The 16,645-nt window shown below is 30.9% G+C and overlaps 1 protein-coding gene across 3 annotated transcripts; it reads right to left on the minus strand.

The window, feature by feature from the left end:
• Window positions 1–436: 436 nt before the first annotated feature.
• Window positions 437–8,905, minus strand: LOC107939715 (uncharacterized). Of its 3 annotated transcripts, none has more exons than XM_041087966.1 (13): window positions 7,632–8,905; window positions 6,064–6,113; window positions 5,024–5,665; window positions 2,701–4,489; window positions 2,540–2,574; window positions 2,325–2,439; window positions 2,062–2,213; window positions 1,872–1,954; window positions 1,674–1,785; window positions 1,475–1,567; window positions 1,288–1,368; window positions 856–1,088; window positions 437–762 (listed from the first exon to the last, which is right to left on the minus strand). In XM_041087966.1, exons 1-13 carry the CDS (start codon window positions 8,758–8,760, stop codon window positions 615–617), a joined length of 4,662 nt encoding a protein of 1,553 aa, XP_040943900.1. In that variant the 5' UTR covers window positions 8,761–8,905; the 3' UTR covers window positions 437–614. The 3 variants fall into 3 exon arrangements, with proteins under 3 accessions (XP_040943900.1, XP_016728570.2, XP_040943901.1); XM_016873081.2 differs by having other exon boundaries at window positions 468–762; window positions 2,701–4,513; XM_041087967.1 differs by lacking the exon at window positions 437–762 and having other exon boundaries at window positions 813–1,088; window positions 2,701–4,513.
• Between the last annotated feature and the right edge of the window lie 7,740 nt (window positions 8,906–16,645).

The raw sequence follows: 16,645 nt of genomic DNA on the forward strand, positions 1-16,645 counted from the left end.
CCCAAATCTTTATTAAAGAAATATAATATAATGACAAAACAATGGGATATATGTAGGGCTTAAGGCCGAAGGCCATGCCACATAAGTAGAATCCATAGAGAACTACACTTATTCTATTTGACATTGATTAGAATAAGATTTTTCAACCTTTAAATAGATGTAGTCGAAACTATTGTATCATTCGAATTCAACACTTTGAATTTCTCTTCTTCTCTCGTGATCTTTCTCGCTAGGGTTTTTTACGTAAATCTGTGTGTTTTGTTCTCTCTTTCTTATTGCTTTACAATCATTCTATTATCGTTACCGACGTTAGTTTTAACATCACAACATATTTATCAACTTGAAATATTTAAAAATGATTTAACAATCTCATTGACATTTGCCAAAAAAATCAATAAAATTATAATTTAAATTTTAATATTTAATTAATTAATTTGAAAATAATTTTACTCTTCGACATAGAAAATAAGTATAAATCCGAGGTTGAAAATACCATACATGCATAAAAGATGAAAAAAAGAAAGGAAAGAAAACTGATAAAATTCATCAAATTCTAGAAACTCGAATACACATTATTTGACTTTGAGCGCGCCCAAACAAGGCATTAATCTTTTTTATTTTCTGATATGCAATCTTCCACGGTATAAATCAAGAAAGATACGTCGTCGGAAATGAATCATATCTTTTTGTGTAAAAGGGAAGAAATCACCATACGTAAGACAATCACCATATTTCATTACGAACACCCCACAATCAACCGAGCTTTGCATTATAGTAAAAAAAAAATGAATGTAAGATACTAAATAAATAAATAAAGGTTAGAAAAGTCGTAGATTTTCAAAGACGGATGCTTACTTCTTCTGCTGAGGAATATCAGTACGCGCCACATATGGCCATTCATTTGCATCTTTATAACCAAATTCTGGCAATAAAAAGTTTTTGAACCATTGTAATATTTTATCAACATTTTTGGAATTGAGAGATAGTATTCCAGACGATTGGTACGGATCCAAGCATGAAAATTTCTTTGCATTGATATCAACATAGAAAAGAACCCAATGATCTGATAAGCACAATGGTAGAAATAGCTGCAATCACACAAAAAACAACTAAAACATTATATCCATTCTTATTACTTACTGTCAATGATTTAAATAATATTTGATATTTTCGATTTGAGTTTTTTCTACTTTAATATTTGTTGTAATTGAATTCAATTTACATTTATATTCATAAACACAATTTAAATCTCAATTATAAGCCAGAAAAGAGAGATGTTTTACTTACCTTATGTACACCGCTTAGGTGATCAGGTTTATACCGAGCTAACACCTCTTGTTCCGATCTGGATCCTTTTATCAAGAGATTCTAATGATAGAATGAATATAGGTTAAGTACTCGTGCCTTGTTTTTATAAATAGTAACAATTTTAATTTGAAATATTATTAGTTTTTGACAAGATCAAGATTCTTACCGCTGCTTGAGAGTCAAATGAATAGTGATTGATGTATGCTTTTGAAAATTTACGAGATCTCTCCTTAAGCAATTTGAAAAAAGCATTGATGACCTACACAAATACATTATCATGAAAGCGATACGAGTACATGAGTTACGAGTTACGAGTTACGGAATTAATTTATGCCCCAAATGCTATACATTTAATGATTACTTACAACTTCATTAATATGGTACTTTTTTTGAGTTTCAGTACTTCTTGGCACCATGAGTAAAGGTTCCAATTTATCACCCGTCAAATTGAGTTCTTTACCTCGTCCAAGTGATTTTCTGTGAAACATAAACTTAGATATATCGTTAGATTATAGTGATCAGTTGATATTCCAAAATTTAATTCATCGAAGCTAGTAACATACCGATTCAATTTTTTCCTTTCCAACTTATCTAGCCGTTCATAGTCTTTGTTTGTAAAGTTTGAGACTAAATATACCCGAACATCCTATAAAAACAAAACAAAAAAAAAAAGGCATGATGTAAAATAATTAATATATGCATAAAACTAACTGAATGTATGAATATATATAACCAAAGAAATGACGTATGAACCTGTTCACACCATTGCCCCTGCTCCTTTAATGTTGTTTCATCATCAGACTCGGAAGATGAGCTCTGAACTTGATCTGATTGATCAAAGTCGGATGATGAATCATCACTCGAAATTTCATTTACGTTCTTAAAGTTTCTTCCATGATTAAATTCTGTAACGAAAAGCTTTGCTTAATAATTTAAGCCTTTCCAATTTCATATTAACATTGACATTCGAGTTTGAGTAACATAGTAGTTAATAATAATAAGTATAGATCAATTACCATTGTTGTTGAAATCTTTGGCATTATCTTCGGTACTAATAGCTTTCTCACAATTCGAAGGTTTGGATTTTTTTCTGACACAAGTGTCTTCATCCAGCTTCCTTTTTCCTTTATCCTATGAAATGAAAATGCATTAAGGTAATTCAGTTTTCAAGGCATATGAAAAAAAATTCAATGGAGACAACTTCTAATCATAATTTATGTACAATGCCTACCGTAGTTTGTGTGGGTTCATGATTTTCTCCATCATCTGTGATAGCAAATCAACACTGTTAAGTGATAAGATAATGTAATACTAAACAACAGAGTAGACCCTAAATGAAGTGTAGGAAAATATAAATTGACGGATCTAAACAAATTAAGAGTAAAGACTTACTTCCTTTTGGAGATTCCAACCAGTTTTCACTGCATACCAAAGCTTCCATGCTCTCAGGATTCAAGATATTGTAGGCTCGATTATTGATCGTGGCCTTAATATTTGAACACGATGTGAAAATTGATACCGGAATAGCGAGGAAATCTCGAGCCATCTTTGCAAGTATTGGAAAATTTTGAGATTTATCACACCACCAACCAAGTATGTCAATGATTGCTCCATCCTGGGGAAGTAAAGGTTCATCTAAGTAAAGCTCAAGCTCTGACTTCGATGTGGCCTCATTAAAGTTGCTTGCAGTTACAAATTTACTGAAGGAGTCCCAAATAGAATTATTTCCAAGCCAATTGGTATCATCCAAGACTGAAGCGGATATGGTTTGATTTTTGGTTTCATTGGCATACTCATTGTAGACATTCGTAAGAACTTCACGAAACGTGTTCAATGGCACCTTACTATCATGGCCATAAATCAATATATATGAGAACTCCACAATTTTAAATTTTAACCTTGGATCAAGAACAGATGCAACAGCTAATGCCGAATTGCATAATCTCCAATAGTGGTCGAATCTCCTCTTCATCAATGTAACAAATGAAGGATTGATTTTTTCCAACTGAAGAAATTTCATGTATATGTGACAAAGCTTTGGAAAGTACAAGCTTACAGTAAGGGATTGAGTTCCTTTGATATCATCAAAGCATCTCAAACAACTCTGTAGAGCTGCTGCATTCTCCCATTCCTCCGTTGATGGGTTTAGTTTAAAATTGCCATCAATTTGCTCCAGTTTACGAAAGATTTCTCTTGATCTCAAAGCACTATCAAGTATGCCAAAGTCTGATTCCAGCTTGAGAGAAAGATCATCCCATGATTTCCCATCTTGTAGCTTCACTTGATCTACAGCTTCTTGGAATTTCAATCTTCCATGTTTTGTTTCAGTGACATATTCAATGGACTTCTTTAAATTAAAAAGTAGGTCATCCATCTCACGAAACCCGTCCTCAAGAAGAGTGCAATTGATGAACCAATGAGTTGAAGAAAGGGAGACTAGATTACTGAGACAATTTTCTTTTATCTGTTGAACCATACTGTCATCCAAAAAAGAGTTATCCACAGTTATGGAACATACTTTACTGCCTATATTCCACTCCGAAACTAAGCTCTGAATAATCCCACCAACAGCTTTTGTGTCATTGATATGCTCCAAAGTTCTCAAACCAAGAGTCTTCATCTTTAGTTCCCAACCATCATCAATAAAATGTGCTATCAAACAACAATATGCAGTCTTTCCATGATTGTTCTTCCACAAACTTACTGTCAAATTTAATTTGCAAGCAAGCTGATCAAAATACAACTGAATTTTCTCTCTCTCTTCATTATAGATGCGATGTATGTCAGATAACAATTTATCTCTTGATTGAAACTCATACATTGGCTGCAAACCTTTCACAAAATTCTTGAAGGCTTCTTGACCAGCCAGATCTAATGGATACTGATGCCTAATAACCATTTTCATAAGATCCAAGTGACTCCTTTCTTGATCAAACGTTGAGCTTCTTTCATTGGTATCAACTGGAAGTATCAACTGGCTTTCTTGATTTTGTTTTTTCTTACCAGGACATACTTTCGAGTGGTTATTCAAGTGTGTGGTTCCACTCTTACTTGACCCTGTAAACACCTTGAGACAGTGTTTACATTTGGCTACTTGTTTTCCATGTTCTTCAAACTTATCAAAGTCTACCCAAACCTTTGACCACGACTTTCTCTGTTTGTTTCGTTTTGTTTCCGCAATCTGAGAGTCATCATTGAAAATAATCTATGAAAAATGAGAATAATAAATCATGTATATTACTTTATATGATTTCAATATTTTATCCAAAGGGAAAATCTATTTGATACTACATATATATACAATATTTAAGCAGAAAATATGAACACGATGTTGAAAGGATATTCCACCAATATTGAAAAAAAAGGTAATAGATTTACTGTGAAATTAATTTATTAAGCTGCATTCTTGATGTAAGTTTTTCCTTATGGGTTTCTATGGAACTGATTAGGTTAAAAGAAAACTAGATTTCCAGTTTAGACAGACTCTATGACATTAAAAAGGAAGAATAAATAATGACCTTGTTATAAGGCCTTTCTAGTGTGTTAAAAGGAGCTGCAACAACCTTTGATGAAGAATGTATAGAAATCAGAGAGTCAAAATTAGGAACCACCCCTTCTTAGAGCAAATGTTATTATCATATTAGAACTATAAATGCTAACCCATAATTAATTCAGTGTTGAAATAATATAAGAATATATAAGGCAATGTAATTACCTGCTCAATATGCGCATTTATTTCGTTTGCATGAATATCCCTTGCTTCTTCAGCTATTTTCAAAGGCATTGCTGTGTTTGAAGATGTAGCAATGCTTGAAATGCCTTCTTGGAACTTAATTTCGGGGACTTGAACTTTTACTGTTACAAACGTTGTCTTCTTATGTTTCAAGTCATCGAAGATACGAAGAGCTAAAGATTTTGACATTTCACTCTCAGTTGGAGGCCAATAAAATTCTACGATATAAACTTCATCACTTGTGTGACGATTTTGTAGGCAGATGGCAACAGCAACATCTATGTGATAATCCTCTAACACTAAATATCTTGAGTCTTCTACCTTAGCAAGAGATGGTTCAAAATGGTAGCCGTCCCTTGATTCAAATGCTTTCTCAATAATGAGGGGGACACTAATCTCGTCTTCAAAATCAATCAAAAAATAATAAGAATCTCTATCTATCTCACAACAAGAAATACTTTGGATAGAAAAAGTATGTTTCTTGTTTGGATCCGAGATAGTTTCATTTATATTGTTAACCTCAGAAGCCCATGTTATAGCAAATGAAAGCTTGTATTTACAACATAAATCTTTTGATATGTCATGTATCTCGGCAAGTGCAGCTGATCGATTCAATATCAAACCCTGTAAAATTATTAAATAAGAAACAATTATCACAAACAAAATTTGAAAATTTGAAATAACACTCTAAATGAAAAGAATTTTGACATTGTACTTTTAATTTGATAAAGATAATAAAATTTAAACAAATTAAAAACATAATGTCATAATTATACTTATTCAAATAAATTTGATTCTCTCTTGCATAGATAGGTATTCATAAGTTAAAGTTGGATTGAACCAAAAAGATTGAAAGCTCATTTGAGTCAAGTCTAGACTACTTAAAATAGTTAACTTTACTATTTTAAAAATTAAATATTTCAAATATGAGTATATTAATATTTTTATTTTATAATTAAATTTAAATAAAAATTATACTTTTTATTGTAAAAAGAAAAAAGAGCTAAATGTTAAAGTAATACCTCTAGGAAAGGTTGAAGAGGTTGACGAGGCAGAGGATTTAGATTGAAACCTACAAACATATTCCATTCAGTGAAAATGCTATACTTAGTCAAATAAATCAACTTTTATTAATTTGGTCACTTGTTGTTTAATTCAACTTATTACAAATAATGTCCTAAATATATATTTTAACTTAAAATACATTGTCAATTTAAATATAATTAAAATAAATTAATTTTGAATATGCAAGAAATTTTGGTTAAATGAATAATTCAGTTAATTAATTTCAACTAAATCAAATTAATTATAAACTATATTTTTAAATCCTTTTCATTATGAATTATATTTTAATTGATGATTCAAAAAGTAGATTTTAAACAATGTTTAAACATCCTGTAAAAAGTCATGTAAGTGGAAATTAATGTAAGTTATTCATTTTCACGTGTGTTTATAATCTATATTTGATATATTATTAGTATACATTGAGAATAATATATAAATCATATTATATAATAAAATAAAGGTTTTGAAACATTTGAAATTTTTGAAAATAATCAATTCAATTTTTATATTTTTTTAACTCAATTGAGGTTTTAAACATTAAAATTTCAATTAGGTAAGTCTATTACTATTTTTTTAGATTATTTTCATCATGTGGTACATTAAGATTATGTCACATAACCAAAAAATTGATATTTTCATTTAAAAACCATAAAAAATAAAACAACTATAAAATTATAAACATGCAAAAAAAATCTATAAAATTTGAAAAACAAATATTCAAAAAATAATAGAAAATTTTAAAAAATAAAAAATATATCAATTTATATACAACCTTAATTGTCACATGACTTCTCAACTTATTTTCCGACCTTAGTTTGTCTTATATTTTTAAAGTTTTTTTATAATTTTTATGCTTTTTTATAATATTTTGTAATTTTTACTAATTTATTAAAATTTATTATTTTCTATATTTTTAAATATTTTTCATATTTTTTACAATATTTTCTTTTTGCAATTTATATAATTTTTATTTTTATTTATAATAATTTTATCATTTTTGTGCACTTTTCTATATTTTCAATTAATTTTTTTGTAATTTTTAAAATATTTTGTATATTTTTATAATGATTATAATTTTTATTATTTTAATAAAAAATTAATTTTCACCATGTGTCACAATCCTTCCATGGCCATGCCATGTTATGAAAATAACACAAAAAGGTAACCATTACCATTTAACAATTGACCTTAATTTTAACAGAAAAAATCTTCAATTGATTGAAATTTTAACATTTAAAAGTATAGGAAGTTAAAATAATTTATTTTCTCATTTATTTTTAGTAATTTTAGAATAATTTATTTTAGTATGGATGTATCATACGGTTGGCTATTATATAGAAATTTATAAGTTATCAATGCATCAAATAAAAATTGATATATAATTTAAGATTATTTGAATTGGATCAAATCAAAAGCAATTGATGGAATCAATAAATTAATAATTTGGTGGTTCAACCATCAATTACTGTAAAATTATTATATAGTTTAAAAAAAGAAAAGAAAAGAAAAGAAGAAAAAAGAATACCTTGTCCAAACTTATGGTTGGTGGAAATGAAATTGAAGTGTCCATCTTCAACTTTGGGTTTCCATGCCGATAAGAAAAACATTGGACATCCCTTGTTACCTAAAATCAAACACTCTTCTTCCTCCCCCATTATTTCTAACCAACTTTCATCCTCAACGCTAAGATTATCTTTCCTGTGGTTTAATGGAATTCGACTAAAGCCAGCCATTGAAAAGAGATGTTGCCATTCTGTCAAACTTGGGTGCCGCCTAATTATATTATTACCTTCCCCTGCCTCTATGTTGCACTCCCACCCATACTCCCAATGAAGATAATTGTCCCACTGCGCCCAGTAAGTCTTCAAGGAATACTGAACTGAATCCTTGAAACATGTCAAGAAATTGGAGTGGGTATGATTAGAATAAAAGTCTAGCATGATTACAATCATCGGATTTATCTCCTTCAATCTTACTAACTCTCTCTCCGTTGCTTCTGCATCTCTTACCAACTTCTCAAGTTTAAATTTATAGTAAACCACCACCATTTCATCATCTCTTCTTCTTTTGAAATCCATTTCACATTCATTCACTTCTGCCAAACTATTGCCATAAACCACTTTCAACTCATCCTCCAACTTTACATTAACTTCCTTGGCATCCTTAGTCAAAAACTCCATTTGGCGTGAGAACTCTACATATGCTTTCAGAAATGGTGGAAGTATGTAACTTACACGGACGGGTAGAGGATCGCCGAAGAAGCTCGGTAGTGTACGAAGAACTGAATTCTGAAACCTGTAATACGGGATGGAGAAATCAATGAGGTGCAATCGCCTGTTTCCCATGAAAGCATCACCGATAACTTTTTCTATGACGCCATTAATATGGTAGCTGTTATAATGATAATATGGTGCAGGATGCACATGGAAAGTGAGGGAGGAAGAAGCAGGATGCAGTCCGTAGGCTCGGCGAACCAGAGCGTCCGCAAAGTATTTCACCACTCTGCTTTCATCTCGAGAGCAGTAGGGTCTCTGATCAGCAAGAATCAAAATATCGTGAAGGAACGCATCGGCGCTTTTCAGATCCCCATCTTCAATAGCTTCAGCGCAGGATAGTAACAAATTCAAGGCGGTTTCGGAAAAAGAAGAAGCCATGAAAGAAGGTGAGATTCAAACAGAGTTTGGGTAAAGCAGAAGAGAAATATGGTAGAAAAGTAAGTCACAGCAGCAAGATGATATCCACGGATATATAGAGAGAGAGAGTGATGGCAAAACCACTTAATGCCATAAGAAAATTAACTACGAATGACCCAAAATGGTGGATAAAAATTGAAAAAAGATTAGTATTCATCAAACAACAAAATCATCTATAAAATCACTTGTAAAATTAAGGTTATTTATATAAACAAGACTAAAAAACGTGCTATAAGAATAGATAAATATTCTTAAAACGGAAAGAAAAATATATTTTTTAAGTGATAACATAGTGCAATATCATATTCTCGTGTTATCATATGACCTAAAACTAAAAAAGATTTATCAAATTCTAAAACTAAAGTAAACCAAAAAATTAAGGACTAAATTTAAAAAATATCAAAATCAAAGATTAAAAGTTAGTTTATCCCAAAGCAAAAGCAATCGCGAGTCATTGATTGATGGAGAAACCCCACGTGGAATACACTGTTTCAACTTTGAATTTTCTTCTTTCCCTGTGGTTCCTGGAAATAATTGAGACAGCCTTTTCAATTTTTGGCTTCCACTTGGATTTTTATTATTTGCCAAATTATTATTTATTCTAAAATAATATTTTAAAAACTAAAAGTTAAATAAAAGGCATGATAATTTTTTTTAAAAATTTCACTTTGTGAAATTTAAAAAATCAATATTAAAATATTAAAGGGTAAACTACAAAAATAGTCACTTTTGTTTGCCTTAGGTTACATTTTAATCACTTATGTTTGAAATGTTACGTTTTAGTAACTTATGTTATTATTTTGTTAAGAAGTGATCACTCTTCCGTTAAGTGCCGTTATCTCCCTAACGGTAATCCTACGTGGCAGTCTAACTAGATTTTAAGTGCCAACTTGGATTTTCTAATGGGATGAGAATAAATTTTTAATTAAATAAATTTAATTAATTAAAAATTTTAAACCCTAAATCTTAGTTAAAAAACCGTTCATCTCCCCCACTAGGGTTCTTGCATCTTTAATTTCTTGATTAATTGGTGAGTTCTTTTCATTCTTCAATCACTTAATGCATCGTTTTGTTTCTTTAATGTTTAATGTTATATTGAATTCATTGTTAAAGATAGTTTCTTTGGCCTATTCTTTGAATGAGAGACACATGGATTTTAAGTGTTGAATTCACTGTTAAAGTGTCTCAAAAGCTTGAATTCCCAGTTATTTTTTTTAACTTTACTAGGGTTAACAATTTTTTTTAAAGCTTGAACTTCTTTTTTTGCCATTGATGTAGGGTGTTGGAATTAACTGTTTAACGGTTCCCAGTTATTAAAGATGAATTCACTGTTAAAGCGTCTCAAAAGCTATGAACTCTTTGTTTGCCATTGATGTAGGGTGTTGGAGATTCATACTAATTTACATGTGATTTAAGTTTTTAGAAAAATGGGTAATTTTTTAGGGTCAGAATGGATCCCTCAACGCAAGAAACAAACAAAAAAAACAGCTTCTAAACCGATGGCTAGGAAGGAAACCCAAGAATTCCAATTTGTTGTTTACAATACCATGACTCAGCAAAAAGAGGTTTTCAAGCTCAAAACCCCTGAAAAAGTTCACATGTATGTCTGCGGTGTCACTGCCTATGATTTCAGTCACCTTGGCCATGCTCGTGCTGCCGTTTCCTTTGATGTCCTTTACAGGTACATAATTTGTCTTAGAGAAACCCCTTAAAGAAAATTAAAAAAAGGGGGGAGATGAACGGTTTTTTAACTAAGATTTAGGGTTTAAATTTTTTAATTAATTAAATTTATTTAATTAAAAATATATTCTCATCCCATTAAGAAATCTAAGTTGGCACTTAAAATCTAGTTAGACTGCCACGTAGGATTACCGTTAGGGAGATAACGAAACTTAACGGAAGAGTGATCACTTCGTAACAAAATAATAACATAAGTGACTAAAACGTAACACTTCAAACATAAGTGACTAAAATGTAATATGAGACAAACAAAAGTGACTATTTTTGTAGTTTACCCAATATTAAATAATAACTTCTACGTTTTCTTTATCTGCAAAAAGATCCTCCCAAAGTTTAGTCAATTGCTACACTTCCTCCCACGTTCTTTTATTTGCATTTTTATTAAAAATTAAGATAAATGGATATTTTAATTATGACCTAATCTTGATTACATTTTCTACTTACCGGTTTTCTTTTTTGCTTAACAAAATTCTATTTTATTATACTTAAATAATATTATTATTAGTTATAATAGCATAATAGTTCCATCCTCCATGCAATTTTTTTTGAGGTTCGACGAAATATAAATATTAGAGGTGCTCATGGGCTAGTTCGGGCCAGGCCCAAAAAATTTTCAGCCCGCATACTAGGCCCGGGCTGGCCCAAAATATGGGCTTGATATTTTGCCCAAGCCCGGCCTGAGAAATAAATATGAAGCCCGGGCTCGGCCCGGCCCGGCCTTTTTTTTTAGTTAATTAGCAATAAGTAAACAAACCATAATATTCATACATTAATCCATCAACATATTTAATTTTATAACAAAATATAAATTGTAAGCTAAATTAAACTTGTCACAAAGTAATACTAATAAAGTCCATTTAGATGCAAAAATGCATAATATATTGAAGCATAGCAATTGTAATTGCAAGTTGCAACCTTGAATTTGAAGAACAAAGTGCATATCTTTCATGTTATCTATAAAAATTATGTTAGAATTGATGTAGTTTTACACTCTAAGCTTTGATTCTTAATAAATAATGAACATGTTGTCCACCATTTACTTTTGGGTCCAATTGCATCTGCATGCTGTCCAACTGCAAACATCCATTACTAAAATCTCGTTTGGGGACAAGTGAAACAATAGAATACTTTGAAGCAACGACAAATGCTTCCAACGTTCCCAGAAAAAATTGCTACTATAATGAGCTTAAAATTTCAGATATAAAAAAGAAGCAACAAGGTATAAACTAGATTATAAACCAGATTATAAACCAGAATATAAACCAGATTATAAAATTTCAAATAAGAGAAAGTAAGAGAAATTAAGAGAGAGCAGAAGACAGATTATAAACCAGGCACTTGGTACAACAGTCAGTGGATGGAAGAATGTTTCAATGTTTTTCCTTTGGCAGCTGAGCAACAAAAACTTTCTCTTCCTGGTCACTGCCTTCTTCTGCCACTTGAGCTTTAGCTCTTGGCTGTTGAGTTTGGTTTTTTCTCAACTTGCCTTTGTTTCTGCAAACTTTCTCAGCATGGACCATCTTTTTGCAGACTTTGCACTGTACATCAGGCCTAAACCAACAATTTTCTCCTGGATGACTGAGCCTTTTGCAGTGTGGGCAAGGTGGATATCTCCTTCTCGCTCCATCTCTTCTGGGCTTGTCAGACCAAGCCTTCTTCCCTTTGTAGCCAGAGAAGCTTGAGGCAGGTCTGCTCTTGGCTTAGAAGGCACTTTCTTCTTCATCCTCTCGCCTGCTGGCCCTTCTTTGCTCTTGTGCATAAAGAGTATTGATCAGCTCAGTCAAAGAGATGCTAATTAGATCTCTCGAGTCTTCAAGGGAAGAAATCTTGGCTTCATATCTCTCAGGCAAAGTTGAGATAACCTTCTCTACAATTCTTGCTTCTCTACAATATCATTTTCGATGTTCAAATTTGCGTTATTTTATTGAAAGTGTAATGTGTCTTACTAGTACACCGAATACTTATTTATTGTTCAAAATGAAATGAGTAACAAAGATAAAGGAAGAAAGGGATAAAGTAGCCTATAGTCCTTGAATTTGATAGGTTTTCAATTTGGTCTTTCCACTTTTTTAATCCACATTTGTCACGGATCTTGACAATTTTTCCTAATTTTATCCTTAAACTTTGAGATTGTGCCTCATCACCTAAAATTTAAGAATATATATATAATCTAAAAATATATATATATATTTACAAATCATACAAAAATTATAAGTTTTAAAAAAAAATTTAGGTGCTGGTATAGAACAATTTCAAAGTATCATGTCATCATTCCTTAACAAAATCTAAGTTCAGGGATTAAATTGAGAAAAGCTGTCAAATTCCAAAACAAAGTGGACCAAAAACAGTTAGGGACCATGGTGAAAAAAACTATCAAGTTTAAGTACTAAAAGTTACTTTACCCCAAGAAAAAATGAAAATGGAAGAGTTGAAAAAGAAATTAGCGGAAAAGGGAAAAAAATAAAAATAGTTTGTCTTTTATGTATATTTTAATATGTTTATTTATTAATTTTTTATTTATGCTACATTTTAATTAATTTTCATGTTATGTTATGTTATTAATTATTATTTTTAGTTTAAATAATATATTTAAAGAAACTAATCTATATGTACATTGGTAGTATCACTACACCAAAACAAGCTTTTAGCGGCGCTTTTTAGCGCCGCAAATACTTTTAGCGGTGCTTTGATAAGCGCCGCAAAAGATGCCGCTAAAGATAGCGCCGCTACCTTTAGTGGCGTTTTCATAAAAAATGCCGCTAAAGGTGTTGGTCTATAGCGGCGCTTCTATCACAAACGTCGTTGAAGATTAAGAGCTTTAGCGGCGTTTTTAATATAACTGCCGCTATAGATTGGTGTCTTTAGCGGCGTTTTTGTTGAAAGCGCCGCTATAGATCAGGGTCGTTAGCGGCTTTTTTTATATAAGCACCACTATAGATCATGGCCTTTAGCGGCGCTTTTCCCAAAAACGCCGCAATAGACCCTGATCTATAGCGGCGCTTTTCCAGAAAACACCGCAATAGACCCTGATCTATAGCGGCGCTTATCCAGAAAACGCAGCTAAATACCCTTTGTCTATATAGCGGCGCTTCGCGCAAAAACGCCGCTAAAGACCCTAATCTATAGCGGCGCTTTTACCAAAAACGCCGCTAAATTTGGCAGATTTGTAAATTTTTTTTTTATATTTTTTGCCCTCCTGTAAAAAACAAATCAAAAGAAATCATATCTAAACCAGCCAAAAGTAACAAATCTATGGATTAAACAAATAATATAATAAATATCAATAAATATAAACAAATTCGTATTATTCTTACAAAAATGTTAAAAGTTAAAATGATAATTGAAAGTCAAAATTGAAGTATATTTACACGATAGTCTAAGACGGCGGCTGTTGCGACTGCTGAAACATCTTCATCATACTCTGGAGCTGCTGCTGGAGTTCATCGAACTTTTGACGCTGCTCTGCTTCCCTCGCTGCAGCCTCTGCTTCCCTCGCTTTAGCCTCTGCTTCCCTTGCTGCAGCCTGTTCTTCTCTCGCTGCCGCCTCTGCTTCTCTTGCTGCCGCATCTGCTCTAAGCTGCTGCTGGAGTTCTTCATACTTTCGTTGAACCTTAGCTTCTCTCGCTGCTGCATCTGCTTTAAGTTGTAGCTGGAGTTCTTCATATCTTTTTGAACATCAGCTTCTCTCGATGTTGCCTCCGCTTTAAGTTGTGTAATTTGCTCAGTTGTTGTAGCTTGCATCAGAGCAATCTGGTCTCTTAACCTCTGAACTTCAGCTTCAGCTCGACTCCCCGAAGGCATATACTGTTGCGAGCTAGATCCAAAATATTAGGACAGGTTAACAAAAGATCCTTGGAATCGAACCCGACCATACCTTTCAGGACCCAAAACTTCAGTGATAATCCGGTTATCAATGTCGTCAATATGAACAGAACTATCACTGGATGCAATCGCGTCGTACTCCACCTTTTTATTCTTTAATTTTTCCTAAAAAATAAATCACACATAGATAGGAACGCAATATATATTAAAAATAAGAATGCAACATAACTTAACAATATTTGCATTATAATAAATGAAATAAATCATTAGAAAGTAAACACTATATAAATAATTAAAACAAGTGAAATTGTATTAAGCAAACGTACCATAATTTCTGCAGCTTCAGGAGTCATAGGGTTTCCATCTTTCTTCCTATGTGTAATGTCAAAAAGTTGAAGTCGTCCAACTTTTTGACCGGACGACAGTTCCTACAATACAATAGTAAAAATATTAATTGATAGAAAGTAATAAATATCTGCAAATATTAAAAGCATTTCAAAATACCTCTGCATGAGCTACACACGCAAAACTTTTATGTTTTAAAATAATATTTTAAAAACTAAAAAATAAATAAAATACATGATAATTTTTTTTAATTTCACTTGTAAAATTTAAAAAATCACCATTAACATATTAAATAATAATTCTCAAAGTCTCTAGTGGGATAACTTTTATGTTTTGTTTTTTCTGCAAAAAGATTCTCCCAAGATTTACAGAGAAAGAAATTTAGTTAAAAGACAATCTTTTAAATATTTATAAATAAAAAAAAAAATTCATGGTCCCACTTTCCATGTTCTATTTTTTGTTTATTTACATTTTTATTAAAAAAATTAGGTAGGTGGATACTTTAATTATTAGGGTGTTCATCCGGTTAATCGACCCGAAATAACATTAACCGAATTAATTGACCTTTCAAAATATTTAACCGTTAACCGAACTGAAATTTTTTTTAAAAAAATTAACCGAACCGAAATTTTTTCGGTTAATTCGGTCGGTTAACTGAATTAACCGAAAATTATATATTTTTTATTTTTGGTTAAAAATTAACCGAATTAACCGAATTAACCAAATTGAATCACTACATAATTAAATTATTTTTAGACTTTTAGACTTTAGTTTTAGTCTTAGTTTTAGAATTTTATTTTTATTTATTAAATTATTTATAATTTAATTTTATGATTGGGTTGGGTTGGGTAATTAGTTTGGGTTGAATACTTGGGTTTAGATTAGATTTAGATGAATAATGAGCCTATTTATATATTATAATTTTATTTATTAATTTTTTCGGTTAACCGAAAAAATTCGGTTAACCGACCGGTTTCGAACCGAATTAACCGTTAACCGAAAAATCAAAAAATAATTAACCGACCCCCGACCGAAAAAATTCGATTAACTGACCGATTAACCGAATTATCGGTCGGTTAATCGAATTTTTTCGGTTTTACCCGAATTTTGCACACCCCTATTAATTATCACCTAACATGCATTGATTAAAATTTATACCTACGGGTTATCTTTTTTGCTTAACAAAATTATATTTTATTATACTTAAATAATATTATTAGTAATAATAGCATAATAGCTCCATCCTCCATGTAATATATATATTTTATAAACAAAAGTAGTAGCTAAAATATGCCCTATTTTTTTAAAAAAAATGAAAAGGTTTTTTATTTTGACAATGTTTAAAATTTTAAATATAATTGTAAATATCGTAGTGACATTGTAAATCCCAATTTTTACTTTTATAATTGATGGTTGAAAGCTTGTGTTTCCTTTCTTTCTTTTATTTTTATTTTTTGGTATTTTTTAATTAAAATACATGAGTAATAAATTAAATAAAAATATTACTTTTGAATATGAAAAATTACTAATCATGTTTTATTCATCTTTTCTCTCTAATTATCTTTGATTCTTAGTAGTTAGAGAGAAAAAAAATTGTGATCATCTTTATATAATCGATTCATATTTAAGTTGATCATCACTCTTGTCGCTCCTTCTTTCTTGTCATTAGTTTCATAATCACAATTAAGCTAATTTTATTATTCACCAAAAAATAATACTGATACCATGTTAAAAAAATGTCAAACTCGAGTACCAAATAAATTATTAAGCCCATAATAATTAATTAATTAATATGAAAATTGTTTTCCTTTTTTACATAGAAACTAAACATAGATCCGAGAGTGAAAGCATCATACATGCATAAAAGAAGTAAAGAAAAAAATATAACAACAATTTCCGTCAAATTTTAAAAATTCGAATTCAGACTTTGAGTCCTAAA

Source organism: Gossypium hirsutum, chromosome D02 (genome assembly GCF_007990345.1).
Source record: "Gossypium hirsutum isolate 1008001.06 chromosome D02, Gossypium_hirsutum_v2.1, whole genome shotgun sequence".
In the NCBI taxonomy this organism is placed as follows: Eukaryota; Viridiplantae; Streptophyta; class Magnoliopsida; order Malvales; family Malvaceae; genus Gossypium; species Gossypium hirsutum.